Source organism: Podarcis filfolensis (assembly GCF_964270895.1).
Source record: "Podarcis filfolensis genome assembly, chromosome: 8".
Lineage (NCBI taxonomy): Eukaryota > Metazoa > Chordata > Lepidosauria > Squamata > Lacertidae > Podarcis > Podarcis filfolensis.
The window spans coordinates 40033171-40050827 of record NC_139611.1 but is presented as its reverse complement, the minus strand read 5'-3'; the positions used below and the strand labels follow the sequence as shown (position 1 = coordinate 40050827).

The following is a 17657-nucleotide window of genomic DNA, read 5'->3' as shown; positions in this document are numbered from 1 at the left end:
AAGCTCAAATATAATGTGGAACTTAACAGTCAGGGGAAAGTCCTGAAAATGAAATACTGTATACTGCTGTGTGAAGGCAGCCAAAATCGGATATTTGCAAACAACATGCGCCTTAGTGCTCTGGTGTGCACTACCACCACAACTCTCAAAAGATAGCAATTAGATTTACAGCTGCTATCAAAGTTACTTATCTGCAGGTAGTGACAAAGGCTAGGTGTGACTGCTCATCAAGCCATCACCTGAGTGCCAAGAGGAAAGAACACTTCGAAATAAAAAGAGGCATCTCCCACTGATCAAAGTGTATAGGTCATTTAATGTCATTCAGGAAGTGATTTATTTATTTTTTAGAGAAAGAGGAGCCAGATTGCTCACCATGAACTTTTCCATTGTTCTCTTCGAATGACAATGGCGCCCACCTGAGTGGTGCTGGAGCTGAGTTCTGGTGAGCAGTGGCTGGAAAAAAAAGCCCTGTCTTCAGGTCTCCTGGTCCTTCAGATATCCAGGTGCCAGATCTTTCATGGCTTTAAAGGTAAAAAATGAGTACTTTGAATTGTTCTCAGGAATGAAGGGGCAGCCAGTGAAGATAGTATAAAAGTGGAGATTTATGTCCCCCAAATTCTGTACCAGTTAAGAACCTTGCTGCAACGTTATGAGCTAGCTGATGTTTCTGAACACCCTTCAGAGGCGGTAATAAACAGAGCGTGTCACAATGATCCAATCTCAATGTAACTAACGCATAATAACATAAAAAGAGCCTGGCTGTTAGATTGGGTCAATGCCCCATCTAGTGCAGTAACCTGTTCTCACAATGGTCAACCAGATGCCCCAATGGGAAGCCACAAAGCAGAACCTGAATGCAACAGCAGCACGCTCCCCTCTTGTGATTTCCAGCAACTGACAGTCTACTGGCATTATGGCTTTATCCTCCGACTACGGAGGCAGAGCATAGCCATCACCACTAGAAGCCATTGATAGTCTTATCCTATGTGAATTTGTCCAAGCCGTTTTGCCACCTGAGACAAGCAAGAAAATGGACACACAGAAACACCCCGAAAATTATGGAAAGTGAGATTGTTAAGGGGGCTGGAAACCATCGCTCTGTGAGGGGTAACTGTCTGCCAGGACTAGATCACTAAAACTCTTCTGGCTAGGGGAGGTAAGGGTGGTGGGGGGAGTGCCAGGAGAGAGAGGCAGCCACACAGCTGGGTGAAGAGCAGCTATGGTAACAGGCAAGTACTGCTGCTAAGGGGGTGCAATTCAGGGGGAGCACCATGAGAGGAGCCGCAAAATGGCTGCCACCTTTCTGGAGCTTCCAGTAGGAAGCAAAGATGCTGCTGAAGAGCTGCTGCTCCAAGGGGGCACAAAATGGCAAGGAAAAACACAAAAATCTAGCTGCCAAGCTGCTATAATGCCCACATACACACCACAACAGGACTAACAGGACTCTCTCGCCTCCAGTCAATCCTCTCACACACTAGACCTGATCAACAGGATGAGGGCAGCAGAGAAGAAACAAAGTTTGGAGAAAAATGAGAAAAGGGGTATTTTTTCTCTTAATGAGGAAAACACAGAGAAGAGTTGTTCTTCTCCTTTCACTCTTGCCTTCCTTCTCTTGCTTCTCTGCAGCCCCACCAGCAATGAGCAGTGGCAGGAGCAGAAACAGCCATGGCTGGCAGGCAGGCAGGCCAACCCCTCACCTGGCTCTGTGAGGCATAGGCCACCCACTGAAAATGCAACCACAAGATCAAGGAGGATGCCTGTCTCTACCAGCCCTGCCCTCCACCAGCCGTCAGTGGCATGGACTTGCTCCTACCTGCCTGGAGCCACCACCAAGTGGGGCTGCTTTCTGGGAGGAGAAGAAAGCCACCAGGTGAGTTACCATCAGGTGGGATTGCATCACTCTCCACACACACCTTCCCCATCCCTCACATTTGCCACTGAAATTGTGCCCAGACCAGGAGAAAGAGGAGGCATCACCACTGTGTCCAAGCATGTAGGAGACAAGAGGTGGGTGGGGCACCCAAATCCAAGTCTTCTGCGTGCACGCACGCACGCACACCGAGTGCTGCTTGAGGAGACCTGCCTCAACAAAGCTCATGGCAGTGCAGGCCCTATCTCTAATGGGAGAAAATGCCATAATTTAGCTCTGCATTGTGTGAAGAAGCACTTTGTTTTGTCTGCCCTGAACATGTCAACATTCAGCTCTACCATCTATAATTATGTACATGTCAATACCATGTCCCACACCTCCATGTTTGCCTTTCCGCTAAACTCAGCTGCCCAAAATGTTGCAACCGTTCCTCTTGCAGAAGTTGCTCCATCCCCTTGATCATTTTGGTTGCCTGCTTCTGAAGCTTCTCCAGTTCTACAGCATTCTTTTTGAGGCAACGCAACCATAACTGTAATGGGCACGGTGCCCTAAGAGATACAGTGAACCCAAGCAGCTGATATTGTTCTGTGGCTCCTCCCAAGCTGTTATTTATTGGCTGTAGGGTGGCAAGTACAACCCAGAGTTTGCACCTGCTTGTCTGTTCCTGGTGCATCAGTCCAAGAAACCGATCACTCTTTGTAGCAAGTAGAGGTTCCCTGGAATTCCTCTTTTGCATCACCTGCTGCAGGAAAAGTTTCAGGGCCACAAGAGAAACTTCAGCAAAGGGAGGTGTAGTCCAGCCTGCCACGCACCAGGATGCTCCTGAAAGCTACTTTCCTGCTCCTCTCCTGCCTCTTGCTCTGCTCAGCAGATCAGTATCAGCAGGAGGCAGAGAGAATCATGACGACATCACCTGTGATAGATGGGTAAGACCACACTTCCTTCCTATGCCTTCTGGGGGAAAGGACATACAGAAGATCTCGTGGTCAATCCAAGCAGGGCTGGGGAAGGATCCTGCCTGAAACCCTGAGGGAACTGTTGCCAGTCAGGGTGGACAGTACAGTGGTACCTCGGGTTAAGAACTTCGCTCTGGAGGTCCGTTCTTAACCTGAAACTGTTCTTAACCTGAGGTACCACTTTAGCTAATAGGGCCTCCTGCTGCTGTCGTGCTGCCACCGCACGATTTCTGTTCTCATCCTGAAGCAAAGTTCTTAACCTGAGGTACTATTTCTGGGTTAGTGGAGTCTGTAATATGAAGCGTCTGTAACCTGAAGCGTCTATAACCCGGGGTACCACTGTACTGAGCTAAATGGACCAGTGGCCTGACTCAGGAGAAGGTAGCTTCCTATGTTCCTAATTAGGGTTCAAGGCAGGCTCAGCATGTGGCCAGAGGGGTCAATTAGGGCTCAGGAAAGGTGCACCCTGAGGTGAGACACTTCAGGATGCCCTTTGGATAATGGTGGGTTCCTCCAGATCTTCAGTTGTGGGGAGATTCTCCATGGGGTCCCAAGCCTCTTACTCCAAAGAGGTCTTCCCAGAGTCTGGATCAGATGGGATACTGTCCCCAACCCTCTTTGCATTTTCAAGGGCCTTTTGAAACATCACAGAAGGGATGGTTCACACATTGTCCTCCATAAATACCTTGTTGTAAAAGCAGTAACCCTGCGGAAGGAAGGATGCAGAAGGTGCCTGAACTGGGAAGGTCCATAAGGGAATGACTCCCAGGCTTTTAGGGCACTGACCTGGAGGTTTGGGCTTAATAGCAGCTGTAGAAGCTGTTCTCCAAGTTAATCATTAGCAGGCAAATGGGCAAATTACTGCCCTTTGGTGCCATTCAAACCTGTCATTCTCTCTGGAATAAGAACAATAAGTACAGCTAGGTAGCCTTGCAATTATGAAATTAAGAGCTCTTGCCTCCCTGCCAGGCCAAGCCCTCTGAGATATTGGCACATCTCAGAGGCCTCAGCCTGCTGCTTTCTGATTCCAAAAATTCTGCCATATAGGGCACAGTGCCAGGGAATGTGGTGGTGGTGGTGCTGTTGCTGTTTAAAATTGACTTAGGCAAAGGAGCATCTGAGCATATGTAGGGCAACTCTCCCATCTTGAGAATATCCAGTTTGGGTGCTACCAAGTCTATTGAGAGAAAGCTCTCAATGGCTACTAGACACAATGGTTTTGGTCTTCTTCCAATGTCAGAGCAATATGCCTCTGTCAACCAGTGGCTGGGGTTCACAAGTTTGGAGAGTCCTGTTACACTCAGGTCCTGTTTGCCAGCTTGCCCTCAAGGCATCTGGTTGGCCACTGTGAGAACAGCTGGACTAGATGGGCCCATGGCTTGATCCAGCTGAGGCCCCTGATGGTGTTTGTTTAAGGTATTTATATGCCACTTAATTACCAATGTTTCTAAGTGGTGTACATAAAAATCATTCTTTTCACACTCTATTAGGAGGAGGAAGTATAGCTTGCTCTCCCATCAAAAGTAGCCCAGTACCTAGATGCTTAGAAATGTTCCCGTGAATTTTAATCTGTTTTATATTTGAACTTCTTGTATGTTTTAATGTATTGTAAATTTTCCCTGATTTTATGGATTCATCTTTTTGTAAACTGCTTTGAGTTTTTTAAAAAACAAAACAAAACATGGAGCTCCAACTGAACTGGATAGGCAGGAAGCAAACAAGACTGGAGAGTAAAAGTCCCATCAGCATGCCTAAGAGAGCAAGAAATGAGGCCATGGAAGAGAAAAAGGCAGCAGTCCTAGCAACCAAGAAAGCAATAAGAGCACTAGGTGTTTCACTTGGGAAAGAATCATAAAATTCTAGGGACCCTCAGGGTCATCTAGTCCAATGCAGGAATTCTTTGCACTTACTCGGAATCATAAAGGAAATTTGACTAGACTTTGGCCCTGCATATAATTTCCAAAGCATGGCCATTTATGTCATTATTATGACCTAATCACGATGTCTGTAAAAACTGGGCTGGCCCATTGCCAGTTTGCTGCAAAAGTCAAAACAAACCAAGAACATGAGAAGAGCCATAAAACTGAATGAGATCAAAGGCCCGTTTAAGTCCTGCTATTCTCACAGTTGCCAATCAAATGCCTTTAAGAAGGCTGCAAGCAGGACCTGAGTACAAAAGCGCTCTCCCCATTTCTGATTCCCAGAACCTGGTATTCAGAGGCATTATGCCTCTGAGAGTGGAGGTAAAACATAGCTTTCAGGGTCAATAGCCATTGCAAGCCTTATCCACCATGAATTGGTCTAATCCTCTTCTAAAGCCACCCAAGTTGGTGGCCATCACTATGTATTCCAGGGAGTGAATTCCATAGCTTAGCAAGACGCTTGCTTACCCTTGCCCCATCCACTCCACGGAAACTGAATGGTATGGCTGCTGAGTCTTATTTCCACTCTAGTGACTGGGTAGTGCTTGCCTGAAGACAGCAGGATAGTTGCAGGAGGAGGCAGGGAGAGAGACAGGCTGAGTAACATACAAAACTCTGACCTCCAATGGGGGTAATAGAGTGGCAAGGGTGGGAGGCTTAGGAGGAACAGCCAGGGGACTGCTGCTGCTGCTGCTGCTGCTGCTGCCGTCCCCCAAAAGCACATTCACCGCCTCAAGAATAATGCAAACTGTAGTTTACCCCTCACAGAGTTATAGTTGCTAGTTCCCTTAACAAACTACAAATAACAGGATTCTTTTTCGGGGGGGGGGGACATACTTTAAATGCAGGGTGTTATGTACAGCTGTCACCTCAGTGTTAAGTGGTTTGTGGGTGGTTAACATGGGTTTTGCAGTTTTGTCATGGTGTGCATGTGTGAAATGGCCTCTTGGGCCAGCTCAGGCATTCAGGATCATCTCTTGAGAGTGCTACTGAAGTCAAGTGGATCTATCACTCTTTCCATTCCCTTTGCCGAAGTATTTCCATTAAGGCTTGCAGGGTCGATTTCCAGGTCCTTGTTCAAAGGAATCCCATGAATGATTGACTTAGAGTTACTGTCTTTCTTTTCCTCCTCCTGTAGAAATTGAGTTTTAGCAGGTTCTCTTTCTCTGTGTGCCCTTTTAAAACCATCAGAAGATGTACACCTCCTAATGGCTGTAGAAAAAACTAGTTAGCGCATTACCCTGTCATTAAGGCTGCTGTCCTACAAATATTTACTAGAGAGTAAGCTCCATTAAACACAGTAGGACTTACTTCTACATAGTAATGGTGAACAAGCTTAATTCAATTTGCATTCACAGGCAAACTCACCTTATTTGCATTTTTGGAAACAGTATGAGAACTAAAACACCCTTCAAAATTTGCCTTTATCCAAATTTTGCTACACAGTCAACAGCCACATAATGTGAACAAAAATGCATATAAATGTATGCATATTAGTGCATATAATAGTGAAACTCATATTCCAAAATGCATTGTGTTACAGAAAATTGTGTAAGGCAAAATAGCATGTTAAAATGTGTAGAGAGCAGAGAGAAATTCACACAATAATGCTGAGGAATTTTCAAGAGAACTTAAAGAGATCAGAAAAAAGTTTCAAACTCGTGGAAATGTAGCAAACTGAACTTAAGTTTGGAAAAGTGGGAAACTGAAAGAAACCAAAATTGGCATATTTGCCCATCCCTGCTTCCAAGTCAGCATGCATAGGATTGTGCTGTGAATATCCTTTTCAGAACACAAAACACAGCTGGAAAGTTAATAGCAAGTCCTATTTTCACAAAGGGCTGAACAGAGTAACAGACTGGAAAGTGGAAATGTCTATCTTAGTCATTTATTTTCCTTTTTGAGGGTAGATGGCAACGGGAAAATAAAAGTCATATACAATGACTCACAAGCTCTTTTCTTTTTTATTCCTTCCTAGGAAGGTGAGCATAGGACTGTTTCCAAAGTTGAAAAGTTGGAGGAGTTCATTTATATATAAGCTTCGCCCTACCATTAGGCAAAGTGAGGCGTCTGCCTCAGGCAGCAGCAGGTGTTGAGGTACAAGGGTAGCAGTCCTCTGGCTGTTCTTCCTAAGCCTCCCACCCTTGCCACTCTATTCCCACTATTGGAGGTTAGAGTTTTGTATGCTACACAGCCTGTCTCTCTCCCTGTATCCATCTCCTACTAGCCTGCTGTCTTCAAGTGAGCACTATCCAGTCACCAGAGCAGAAATAAGACTCAGGAGCCGCACCATTCCATGGAGTAGATGGGGCAGGAGTAAGCAAAAGTCTTGCGAAGTTATGGAATTCACTCTAGAATACATTTCTTGGCCAAACCATCCTTCAAGTGGAATAACCCAAAGTTTAGGATTGTGTTGACAGCAATATGCAGGTATCACACAGCTGTGTTTCTCCTTTTACATCTGCAGGTGTGGCAGCAGATGTGCTCGCTTTATGTCTGGCCTCAGTAATAGACTGGATGAGAGCCAATACATGAAAAATTAAGGCAGATAAAACTAAGGCATGTTTAGTGGGTGGTTCCCTGGACCAGATGGGTAGAATGCTGGTTGCACTGGGTGGGGTTACCCTCTCTCTGGAAGAGCAGGTACATAGTTTGGGGGTATGCATTGGATCCATCAAGTGGCCTTGATGGTGCCTTCTATCAGCCTTGGCTGGTAGCCTAGCTATGCCCTTCTCTGGACAAAGGCAGCCTAAGTTGTGCAGTGCTGGGCCTGCTGACTTATTGTTATTTTACCCTCTCCTGTTCTAGGCACAATGACTTACCTTGGCAGTTGCTGAAAAAATTCAACAACCAACTGTCTCTGAAGTCTGCAAATCTGACCACGCTGAATGACACTCACACGAACATCCCAAAGCTGCGTCTTGGACACGTGGGAGCACAGGTATAAACAGTGGGGAAGAGACAGAAAAATAGAACAGGTGAAATGTGCACTTCTGTCAAACCATTTGATTATTCGGACACTTGGCAAGTTTCCAACCCCTACAGGTTATTTTTCAGAGAAAAATATTTGGTAATGCATTTGTGTTTTCCCATGTGCCACAATATCACATCAGTACAGCAAGTATACCACTAAGTGGCTAACTTAATGCTACGTTGGTTGTGTTCAGGCTCTTTCCCAGCTGCCAGGTGGCACGGGTGGCGCTGTGATCTAAGGTACTGAGTCTCTTGGGCTTGCTGATCAGGAGGTCATGGTTTGAATCCACACAATGGGGTGAGCTCCCTTTGCTTTGTCCCAGCTTCTGCCAACCTAGCAATTTGAAAGCATACCAGTGCAAGTAGATAAATAGGTACTCCTATGGTGGGAAGGTAAACAGTGTTTCCATGCGCTCTGGCACTCATCTCGGCCCTCCGTGCCCCAGTGGAGGTTTAGTCATGCTGGCCACTGACAGGAGCTCATCCCACACTTGAGTAGGACCCTGGCAGAGACACATGCCCAACTGGCATGTTCCCTCCCTCCTGGTCGATCGTTCAGGAGCTTTGAAAGCTTTCTTCAGCCCGAACATCATAGCGACTGATGCCAACAGACATTGGCACACTTAGGGATCCACAGAGTCCTCGCAGCTTGCGTTACAGACCTCAGCAACTCAGCATTTTGGCTAATCTACTTTATTTACATATAAACACACACGAAGCACTGCAACATGGCTCTCTCTCTCTAGCATCAGATAGCAAAGAGAAAAAGAACAAAGGACAATAGTCCCACTTCATGGAACACAGTAACACAAACATCCTGTCTCCGTCACTTCCCACTTTGTGGAGTCAAAACATATACCGTCATGTGATAGACAACAATCCCATGACTGCAATCACGGAGCAGGAATTCTAACAGCCACATGACCTGGGAAGCTGTCAGTGGACAAATGCCAGCTCCCTCAGCCTGAAGCGAGATGAGCACTGCAACCCCATAGTTGCTTTTGCCTGGACTTAACCATCCAGGGGTCCTTTACCTTTACCGTTAGTGTATGAGAGACCCATTCTGTGGAAGATGAAACGCCACTATATGCTCCCTTTCTTACCACAAACAACACACAGAACTTCCTGTCCCTACACTCAGTGCAAAACTGTACGTGGACTAAGCGATTGGAGCAAGCATTGTCTTGTCAAGATTCTACAGACTGGTTCTCCCTCACCAGAAGTTAGAATGTTTGCTGATGTTCCATGGCATCCCAGCAGCTCATTCCATGGTTGCGGGGGGGTGGGGAGTGTGCATGAAAGAGGCAGTTTTCCTAGCCCTTGGAAACCTTCCTTTTTGCTTTCCTCTCTCCTTGCTCAGTTCTGGGCTGCCTATGTGCCCTGTGAAACCCAGAACAAAGATGCTGTCAAGAGAACCTTAGAGCAGATTGACGTCATCCATCGCATGTGTCACCACTACCCGGATGACTTTGAGTGTGTCACTAGCAGTGCAGGTAAGAGAGGAAAACAACCTAGACAGGAGAGCTTCTCCCAGGCTGGAGATGGGTAGCCCAGGATGGGAACACATTCATTCAACCTGACCTGCAACAATTCAACACAGGGCAAGACCTTGACAAAATTGAGAAGTCCCTGGGCAGGGAGGCTGACTGCTGCCCCATTCCTATCTGTGATGGAGCAGGAAGGCCAGTGGGGCTGCAGGATTCAACTGAATACAGGCTACCATTCACAGTAGGGACAATTTCAGCAGGTGCCACATTCCCCATGGTTGTGCTTTGGTGGTGGGAGAATCATAGAATCACAGAATTGCAGCATGGAAGGGGCCCATAGGGTGATCTAGTCCAACTTTTGCAAAGGATTCTCCCTGAGGAACCTCCTGCCAATAGAGATTCATCAGGTGTGCTATGTATCAACTTTTAAATGGCTGCTGAAAACTATGCAGGCAATTAAGCATACATTCCCAACAATGGTCTATGGATTCCCCCCCCCCCCCATTTTTATTTTTGCTTTTAACTTGCTTTTAACTTTTTATGATGTTATTGACTGGTTTTATGTTTTTATATTGTTGTTTACTGCTGTGATATATTTTAATGGTGCAGCCTTTTATACATAAATAATAAATAAAGCAAGAATCACAGCTTAAGAACTTCTGACAGATGGCTATCCAACCTCTGTTTAAAAACCTCCTGCAAAGGAGAGTCCACCGCCTTCCAAGGTAGTCCATTCAGCTGCCAAATAGCTCTCACCATCAAAAGAGTCTTCCTCATGTTTTGTCAGAATCTCCTTTCTTGTACTTTGGATCCATTGGTTTGGGTCCTACCCTCTGGAGCTGCAGAAAACAAGATTGCTCCATCTTCCATGTGACAGCCCTTCAGGTATTTGAAGATGTCTATCATGTCACCTCTTAGTCTCCTTTTTCCCCAGGCTAAACATACCCAGCTCCTTCAGCCATTCCTCATATGGTTTGCTTTCCAGACCCTTGATCATCTTGGTCACCCTTCTCTTCACACATTCCAGCTTGTCAATGTCCTTCTTAAACTGTGGTGCCCAGGACTGGACACAGAAGCAGCCCCTGCCAAAATTCTCCCTACTATAGAAGAGATTATATTCCCATTGGATCCCACAGTGGGTTACTTGGTGATAATGGGCTGATTTAGAGTGCCTCCACCTCCCACATCTGTCCTGACCCCACCCTCTGCAGATTCCTCATATCTTGTTTGGTGTTAGAAGCCCACAGGAGATGTTTTCCTTGCAGGTATCCAGAATGCTTTCACCAATGGACGGGTGGCCAGTCTGATTGGCGTGGAGGGTGGGCACTCGATAGACAGCAGCATGGCCGTCCTGCGCACCTTCTACCAGCTAGGGGTGCGCTACATGACCCTCACCCACAGCTGCAACACACCCTGGTAAGGCTGCCTTTGCTAGAGGCTTGCTTTGTGCCTAGTCTGCTTTCAATATCAGGGCCCAGCCCCACAGCACTGGGCAAGCGTGTCTGAGCAAATACAGAATGCAGTTCCTTTATTTATTTATCAGAATATTAATATACCACTATTCATAGAAATACAGTTGTACCTAGGCTCCCGAACGCCTTGGGAGTCGAACATTCTGGCTCCCGAAGTGAGTGTTCCGGTTTTCGAACATTCTTTTGGAAGCCGAATGTCCAATGGGGCTTCCACAGCTTCTGATTGGCTGCAGGATCTTCCTGCAGCCAATCAGAAACCACGCTTTGGTTTCCAAAATTTTCGGAAGTCAAACGGACTTCCGGAACGGGTTCTGTTTGACTTTTGAGGTACGACTATATATCAAAGCGATTTACAACATTACACTGTAAACCAATAAAATAATTAGCCGTTCTCCTGCTCTGTATTTCTGTTTTAGTCTTGTGGTTTAGAGGAGATGTTTTGGGTGAATGTAATTTTATCTGAAGACAGGAAGGGGATATTTGGAATTATGCACCTATCTACATGCATCCCTTATGCACATGCGTAAAAGATAGTGTGTATTAACCAAAACTTTTATAACATTCGGCAGGGCTGATAACTGGCTGGTGGACACCCCGGATGAGGAACCAGTTCACAATGGCTTGACTGAATTTGGGAAGGTGAGTGGAAGCTCTCTAGCAAGTTTTGGTGGAAATATATGACATTCCTCAGTCTGACTCTCGCTCTGAGTTTGTTTTCTCAGCCCTGCTGGGAGGTGCTAGGGATTGGACCTTCTACATTCAAAGCAGATCCTCTGCCACTGAGCTGTGGTCCTTCCTGTTTGCTCAGGTTCAACTCCCAATGTGACAATTGTATGAGCCCCTGTCACACTTTAGCAAGCTGCTACCCCCCCCCCATTAGCCTGATTTAGCTAAGGATAGGAAGAAAGTGGATATGCTTTGAGTGATATCATCATCGTCATAGAACCACAGAACTGGAGAGTTGTAAAGGATGCCAACAATAATCAAAGCCAATTCAGGAATCAGAGCTAAAGAATCCCTGACCACCCAATCTCTGTTTGAAAATTTCTTCTGAGGCAATCTACTCCCCTGTTGGGCAGTGGCTCCTCCTCCTCTTCTTCATCATCATCATCATCACCTGTCCTTCACCATCAGATCCCAGGGTAGGGTGCAACAATTTAAAATTCAGAATTAAAAAGTTAAAACAGGCTACATTAACAAGAATAGAGTGGGCCCTGAAAATGCACACCTCAGTTGTCAAAGGTGTACGTCTTCAGTATTTGCTGAAAGCTGCATAGTAAGCCAGACACATCTCCATGGGGAAGGAATTCCACAACTTAGGGCAGTGGTTCCCAATTAGCTAATTACTTAGGACCCCCTATTTTTCAAAAGCCACGGACCCTCTACTTTTGAAAAATTTGATAACAGGTATGGTAGTTACCTGTGCAAAGCAAAATTTTTTGAAGAAAATGTGAGGTGGCCCCTAATAGGCAAAGCATTTTAGGTAGGGTTGCCATATTTCAAAAAGTAAAATTCATGACACCCGCAAAGTTGTTCACCTTTCTTTTCAGAAAGCAACCAAAATTGTTGAGCTTTTTTTGGAAAACCTCCCCTCCCAAATAGTGATTTTTAAGCTTAACAATCTACTCAGTGAGCATCTATCTCATGGTAAGTGACAGTTTGAAGGGTTTGTCCTCACATACTGTAGCTGCTTGGTAAACTCCCCTCTCCTCTTGATCATAAAACTTCAGAAAATACAAAGAGACCCACTGGTTACCCTGCACCCAATTTCTCTCTCTCTCCTCCCCTTGCCCTGTTTTTCCTCCCTCGAAGCGCTTGGTCAGGGAGATGAACCGTCTGGGAATGATGGTGGATTTGGCTCACGTCTCTGTGAAGACAATGAAAGACGCTTTGAATGTCTCCAGAGCACCTGTGATATTCAGCCACTCCTCAGCCTATGCCATCTGCAAACACCGGCGCAATGTGCCAGATGATGTCCTCCGCGAAGTGGTGAGAAAGACTATGATGTGTGTTGCAAGGAAACCTGTGTCATCCTGGTTCCCTCCAACTGTTTTGGGGTATAGTTACACTTCCCATCAGCTCCTGCCCAAAGAACTAATGCCTGAGCTTGCCTTTTTCCTCCTCCCCCCACAGTGCCTTTTCCTTTTGTGTCATGACTCTTTGACAGCACAAAATGGGTGGTAGTTGTAGTCCTAAATATCTGGAGGGTACCAGGGTGGTGCAGACTGCTATAAAGTGACCTTGTACCAGAGATGTGAGTAGGGCAAGACTTAAGGATATGAGGCAGCACCAAGGTCCCCATGGCAGCCATTTTGTGTTATGCCACACCACGCAATGGCAGCCATTTTGTGACTGGCGCTCCCGACTTTCTCTCAAAATTCCAACTGTATCCACTGGTCCAAATAGGTTAGCAGTCCCTGGTTTAAATAATAGCAGCCGCAAACTTACACACATAATATTGCTCAAATGGGGGAGCAACCTTGGGGCAATTAGGGGTGGGTTTTTGTTCCATTTGGTTAGAATGAATGAATTCCAAGCCCAGGAATTTGTTTTTTGCATACCAGAAATAATTCCTGGGCCTGGGCTTCCTTAATTCTAAGTGGCCTGTATTTTGCACATGGCTCTGCTTGGTGGATCTTGGAGGTTCTCATAAAAAACATCACCCCCAAAGTGGATCCCACAAACCATAAGCCTGCCCAGTCCTGTCTTAGAGTGCCAGCTTCTTCCCAGGAATATGCTTTCTCTGAAATGGCTCCCCTGCTTACCTTCTACAGAACAAGACCCGTGGCCTTGTGATGGTGAACTTTTACAACACCTATGTGTCCTGTAGCTCCAAAGCCAACCTTACACAGGTTGCAGGTGAGGCACAGAGGGTGGGGCTAGGGCACACCTGAGGAGGTGGGGTGGGAGGGATCAAAGCACACAAAAGCAGTGAGGGTGTTGACCTCCCAGACTTCTTGCCCACAGACCACATGGACTACGTAAAGCGTGTTGCTGGACCAGAGGCAGTTGGCTTTGGAGGAGACTATGATGGTGTTCCCAGGTATCAGCGGAAGGGCGGGGAGGAGATAGAAGGGTATATCAGATACCCCAGATATGTCCATTTTTGAGTCTGTCAGGCTGGCCTGGGCGGAATCAATCCAAAGCCTGGCCATAGTAGATATTCATGCCTCACCCATCATAGTTCACTTGACCACTTGGAGACCATAAGTAACTGACTAGTGACCCCCCCCCCCCGCAGGTTAATTTTAAAATGTACTCAGCCCCCTTTTTGTTACAGTGACGCTTGTGGGGCGACACAATGGTCCCAGATATTGAAGGTCCACATTTTGCATAATTATAGATCACAGAATTGGAAGGTCTCTCAAAGATCATGTAGCCCAATCCCATCAGTGAGCCACTCATTTTATTAATTGTACAATTGCCATTATGGATTTATTATTTTTCAACTCTGTCTCTTTTGTATTTCATCTCATTTTCTTGTATTGTACACCACTTTGGCTGTGAGATTATTTATAAATAGAGAGAATAAAATAAGGGCGCTTGGGAGCATGAAGGCTGTAATGCTTGCATGTCTGTTACAGTGGTACCTCGGGTTAAGAACTTAATTTGTTCTGGAGGTCCGTTCATAACCTGAAACTGTTCTTAACCTGAAGCACCACTTTAGCTTATGGGGCCTCCCGCTACAGCTGTGCCACCGGAGCACTGTTCTCATCCTGAAGCAAAGTTCTTAACCCAAGGTACTATTTTGGGGTTAGCGGAGTCTGTAACCTGAAGCGTCTGTAACCTGAAGCGTATGTAACCCGAGGTACCACTGTATATGCATATGTGGCTCCACCAAAACTATCTCAGAGATACAACCCAAGAGCCAAGGGATTCCCAGAGGTGTCTCTTGTTGGCTTCTTGAACCCTGACCAAGGGTATACAGCCGATCAAGGTGCGTGAGCCATCAAAGAGAAGCTACTGAGCTGACCCTTCTAGATGCAGCCCCATCTTGAAGCTTCCCTCCTGTTGGGGTAAAATGAGGAGATTTTGCCGGGTGCGGGGGGACTCTTGACTCTCATTTCTTGGATTTGTTCCGGCATTATTTGGCCCACACAGTGTCCCAGATGGTTTGGAAAATGTCTCCAAATACCCAGACTTAGTTGCAGAGCTTCTGAGGAGGAACTGGACAGAGAAGGAAGTGAGAGACGCCCTGACCAACAACCTGCTGCGGGTCTTTGAGAGTGTGGAGCAGGTGAGACTCCCAAGACCAGCAAGGCTCTGTCTGCAGAAGGGTTGGGAGGGGGACACAGAGAGCCTTGGATAATGCTTTGCACTGCTAGGACTGTTCCCCTCTTGGCCCTGTCTCTTCCCTTATTTATGCGAACCCCCTGCCCAAGACATTTTGTTATCTGAAGATGGCTCACACCCCATCAATTCCACACACATCAGTCAACCAGAATGGCAACTGGATCTTCAACACTAGCAGGGAGACACTGCAAGTGAGGGGAGAAAGACCTGGAATCTTGGAAAGCCACTGACAGTCAGTGTTGACAATACTGAGCTAGATGGACCAATGGATCTGCCGCAGTATAAGGCTCCTTCCTTTGCATGCAAGACCATCCCATTTCAGAATAGCTTTTTTTGTAAGAAGTGGTACAGCATCTGCCTGGCAGGCAGAAGGTCCCAGGTTCAATCCCTGGGAAGGACTCCCTGCCTGAAACGCTGGAAAGTGCTGCCAGTCAGTGTAGACAGTCCTAGACCAAATGGACTAATGGTCTGACTCAGTATAAGGCAACGTGCAATGGGATGAATATAATGCTAGTCTTGCTGAGAGTAGACCCACTGAAGGTAATGAATATGAACAGCTCAGGTTTATTGATTTTGGTTGATCTATTGTGAGTAGGGCAAACATTGACTGCCACTCTAACTGAACTTTCTTTCCCACTAGGTGCGGGACGCAATGGCCCGTGAAAAAATAGTTCCTGATGATGGACCCATCGACTTTAAGAACTTGGAGGGGACATGCCGAACAGACTATGGATACCCTAGCAATGGGGACCATCCCAAAATGCTGCCTGCTGTGCTTGCACTCCCTGTCCTCCTCGTGTTGCGCTGGTAGAAGCTCCAGCACCTCCCTTGTCTTGGTGACCTCATGGAATCTGACTGGTTGAAAGTTCACACCAGAGATCAGGCTCTTGCTGCATCCCTCCTACCACAAACCAGGCTGCACCCTTGCCCAAACGCTTTAGGAAATTCAACTGAACTATCGATGAATGCGTTTCCAGCTGTTCCCCCCTGTCTGGTAGCTTTGACCCCAGTTCCTCCAACCCCAATAACTGAAAAGCAAAGGGCACCATGCCCATCCAACCCATGGCAACCAAGCTGGACTCATCAGCCTCACAGACCTTCCAAAGTGTGGCTTCCAAGAACACCGAGGACCGAGTTACCTATCATTCCCAGCCAACCTGGTCAATGGCCAGAGTTGGTAGGAGCTGCAGTCCAGCAAATAAAGAAGAGGCCATCACAACAGCTACCCTACCTTTGTAGGTCCTTTATAGGACACAGGTCCTGCATGCAGGCTTCCCTTGGGCATCTGGAGCTGTAGTTCAGTGGTAGGATATCTTGCTTTGCATGCGGAAGGTCCCAGGTTCAATCCCCAACATCCCCAGGTAGGGCTGGGAGAGAACTCTGATATCCTGGAAAGCTGCTGCCATTCAGTGTGGGCAATACTGAGCTAGATGGGCCAGTGGTTTGACAGCTTCCTATGCCCTATGGCTGGCCACTGAGAAAACAGGCTGCTGGACTGGACTGCTTTGGCCTGATCCAGCAGAGCTCTTCTGACATTCTTGCATCCTCTCCCAACAGTCCAGCAAGACGTTTCCTCCTTTCTGGAGTCATTCATGAGCAACCTTTACTCCAGCACTCTCCTGCTCTTTCCCCTTCTATCCTCACTGTGCTTAAGTACTGGTGGGGGACCCCCTCACATTTTCTGTACTGCAGTAGTGCCAAGCACACTCCTATCTCTAAATAAAGGTTTAACTGCAGTTCAGAGGAGACCAGCTGCCTTTCTCTTTGGAGTTGAATGCATGAACATGGCAAGAGGTGGCTGAGCTTCCCCCAGCGGCGGAGAGGATCCTTTTTGAAATCTGTTGCTGGGGAGCTCCAGGCAAGGCTGGGGAGGTCATGGTCGCCTCTGACTACAGCCGAGAGGCCCGGGTGACCACCTTCCCCTTCTTGCCAGCCTCGTAGCTTGCGCGAGGGCCCCACAGAGCTGCCAAGCGCCATCCGGGCAGGTGCTGTCGTCTCGCAGCCTCCGTCCAAGCATTCCTCATTAGCCAATTAATCAGTTAATCAAGCAGCTCATTAGCAGCTTCCGGTGGCATTTCAAGAACAGCCTGTCTTTGGACGCGGAGGCGGTGATGGGCACCTGCACAAACAGACCTGGGAAGGGATTCAGCCTGCCTGCTTGCGTTTGCTGGCTGGCTGCAGCACAGGGGCTCTGTGTACGAGAGGATCAGCACCGGGGCAGCAGGTGGAAGCCGTTTCCTGCTTTTTGTGGCCCCTGCATAGCCCTGCCTGCTACCCAGCAGAGAGGAGGCAAGCCAGGAAGATACAGGCAGGCACACACATGAGATCCAGGTCTGCCTTACAGTGCAGAAAAGATATCAAAACTGAAACTGGGCCAAAGCTGCCCTGTAGAGCCTGGCATCCACCTGTAAGCCTCTGCACTTTAGACCACAGCTCCAACAGCCACTAATCTTTTTTTTTTAATGGCCACTATTATAACCTTGGTACGCCACTGAATACCAGTTGCTGGGGGCACAACAGCACGAGAGGAAGGACCACAGCTGAGCTGTAGAGCCTCTGCCTTGCACACACAAGGTCCCAGGTTCAATCCAGGTATAGCTAGGGAAAACACCTGCCTGAAACCATGGAGAGCCACAGCCAATCAGTAAAGGCCAGAGCCCTTTAAGCAGTCGGTCAGGACCCAC

At 47.2% G+C, this 17657-nt stretch overlaps 1 protein-coding gene across 1 annotated transcript; it reads left to right on the top strand.

The window, feature by feature from the left end:
* The first annotated feature begins 2314 nt into the window (after positions 1 to 2314).
* On the top strand, positions 2315 to 15860 carry DPEP1 (dipeptidase 1). The gene is made up of 10 exons (XM_083626598.1): positions 2315 to 2796; positions 7557 to 7689; positions 9082 to 9214; positions 10474 to 10624; positions 11250 to 11319; positions 12493 to 12669; positions 13455 to 13539; positions 13648 to 13723; positions 14782 to 14917; positions 15614 to 15860. Exons 1-10 carry the CDS (start codon positions 2687 to 2689, stop codon positions 15782 to 15784), a joined length of 1242 nt encoding a protein of 413 aa, XP_083482724.1. The 5' UTR covers positions 2315 to 2686; the 3' UTR covers positions 15785 to 15860.
* The last annotated feature ends 1797 nt before the right edge of the window (positions 15861 to 17657 follow it).

What these genes read in the sequence shown, in the direction of transcription:
- DPEP1 (XM_083626598.1), top strand. Translation starts at nt 2,687, where the DNA reads ATGCTCCTGAAAGCTACTTTCCTGCTCCTCTCCTGCCTCTTGCTCTGC. An exon ending in GCTTGACTGAATTTGGGAAG is followed by an intron (nt 11,320 to 12,492) that starts GTGAGTGGAAGC and finishes CCTCCCTCGAAG; the next exon opens with CGCTTGGTCAGGGAGATGAA. An exon ending in ATGATGTCCTCCGCGAAGTG is followed by an intron (nt 12,670 to 13,454) that starts GTGAGAAAGACT and finishes TACCTTCTACAG; the next exon opens with AACAAGACCCGTGGCCTTGT.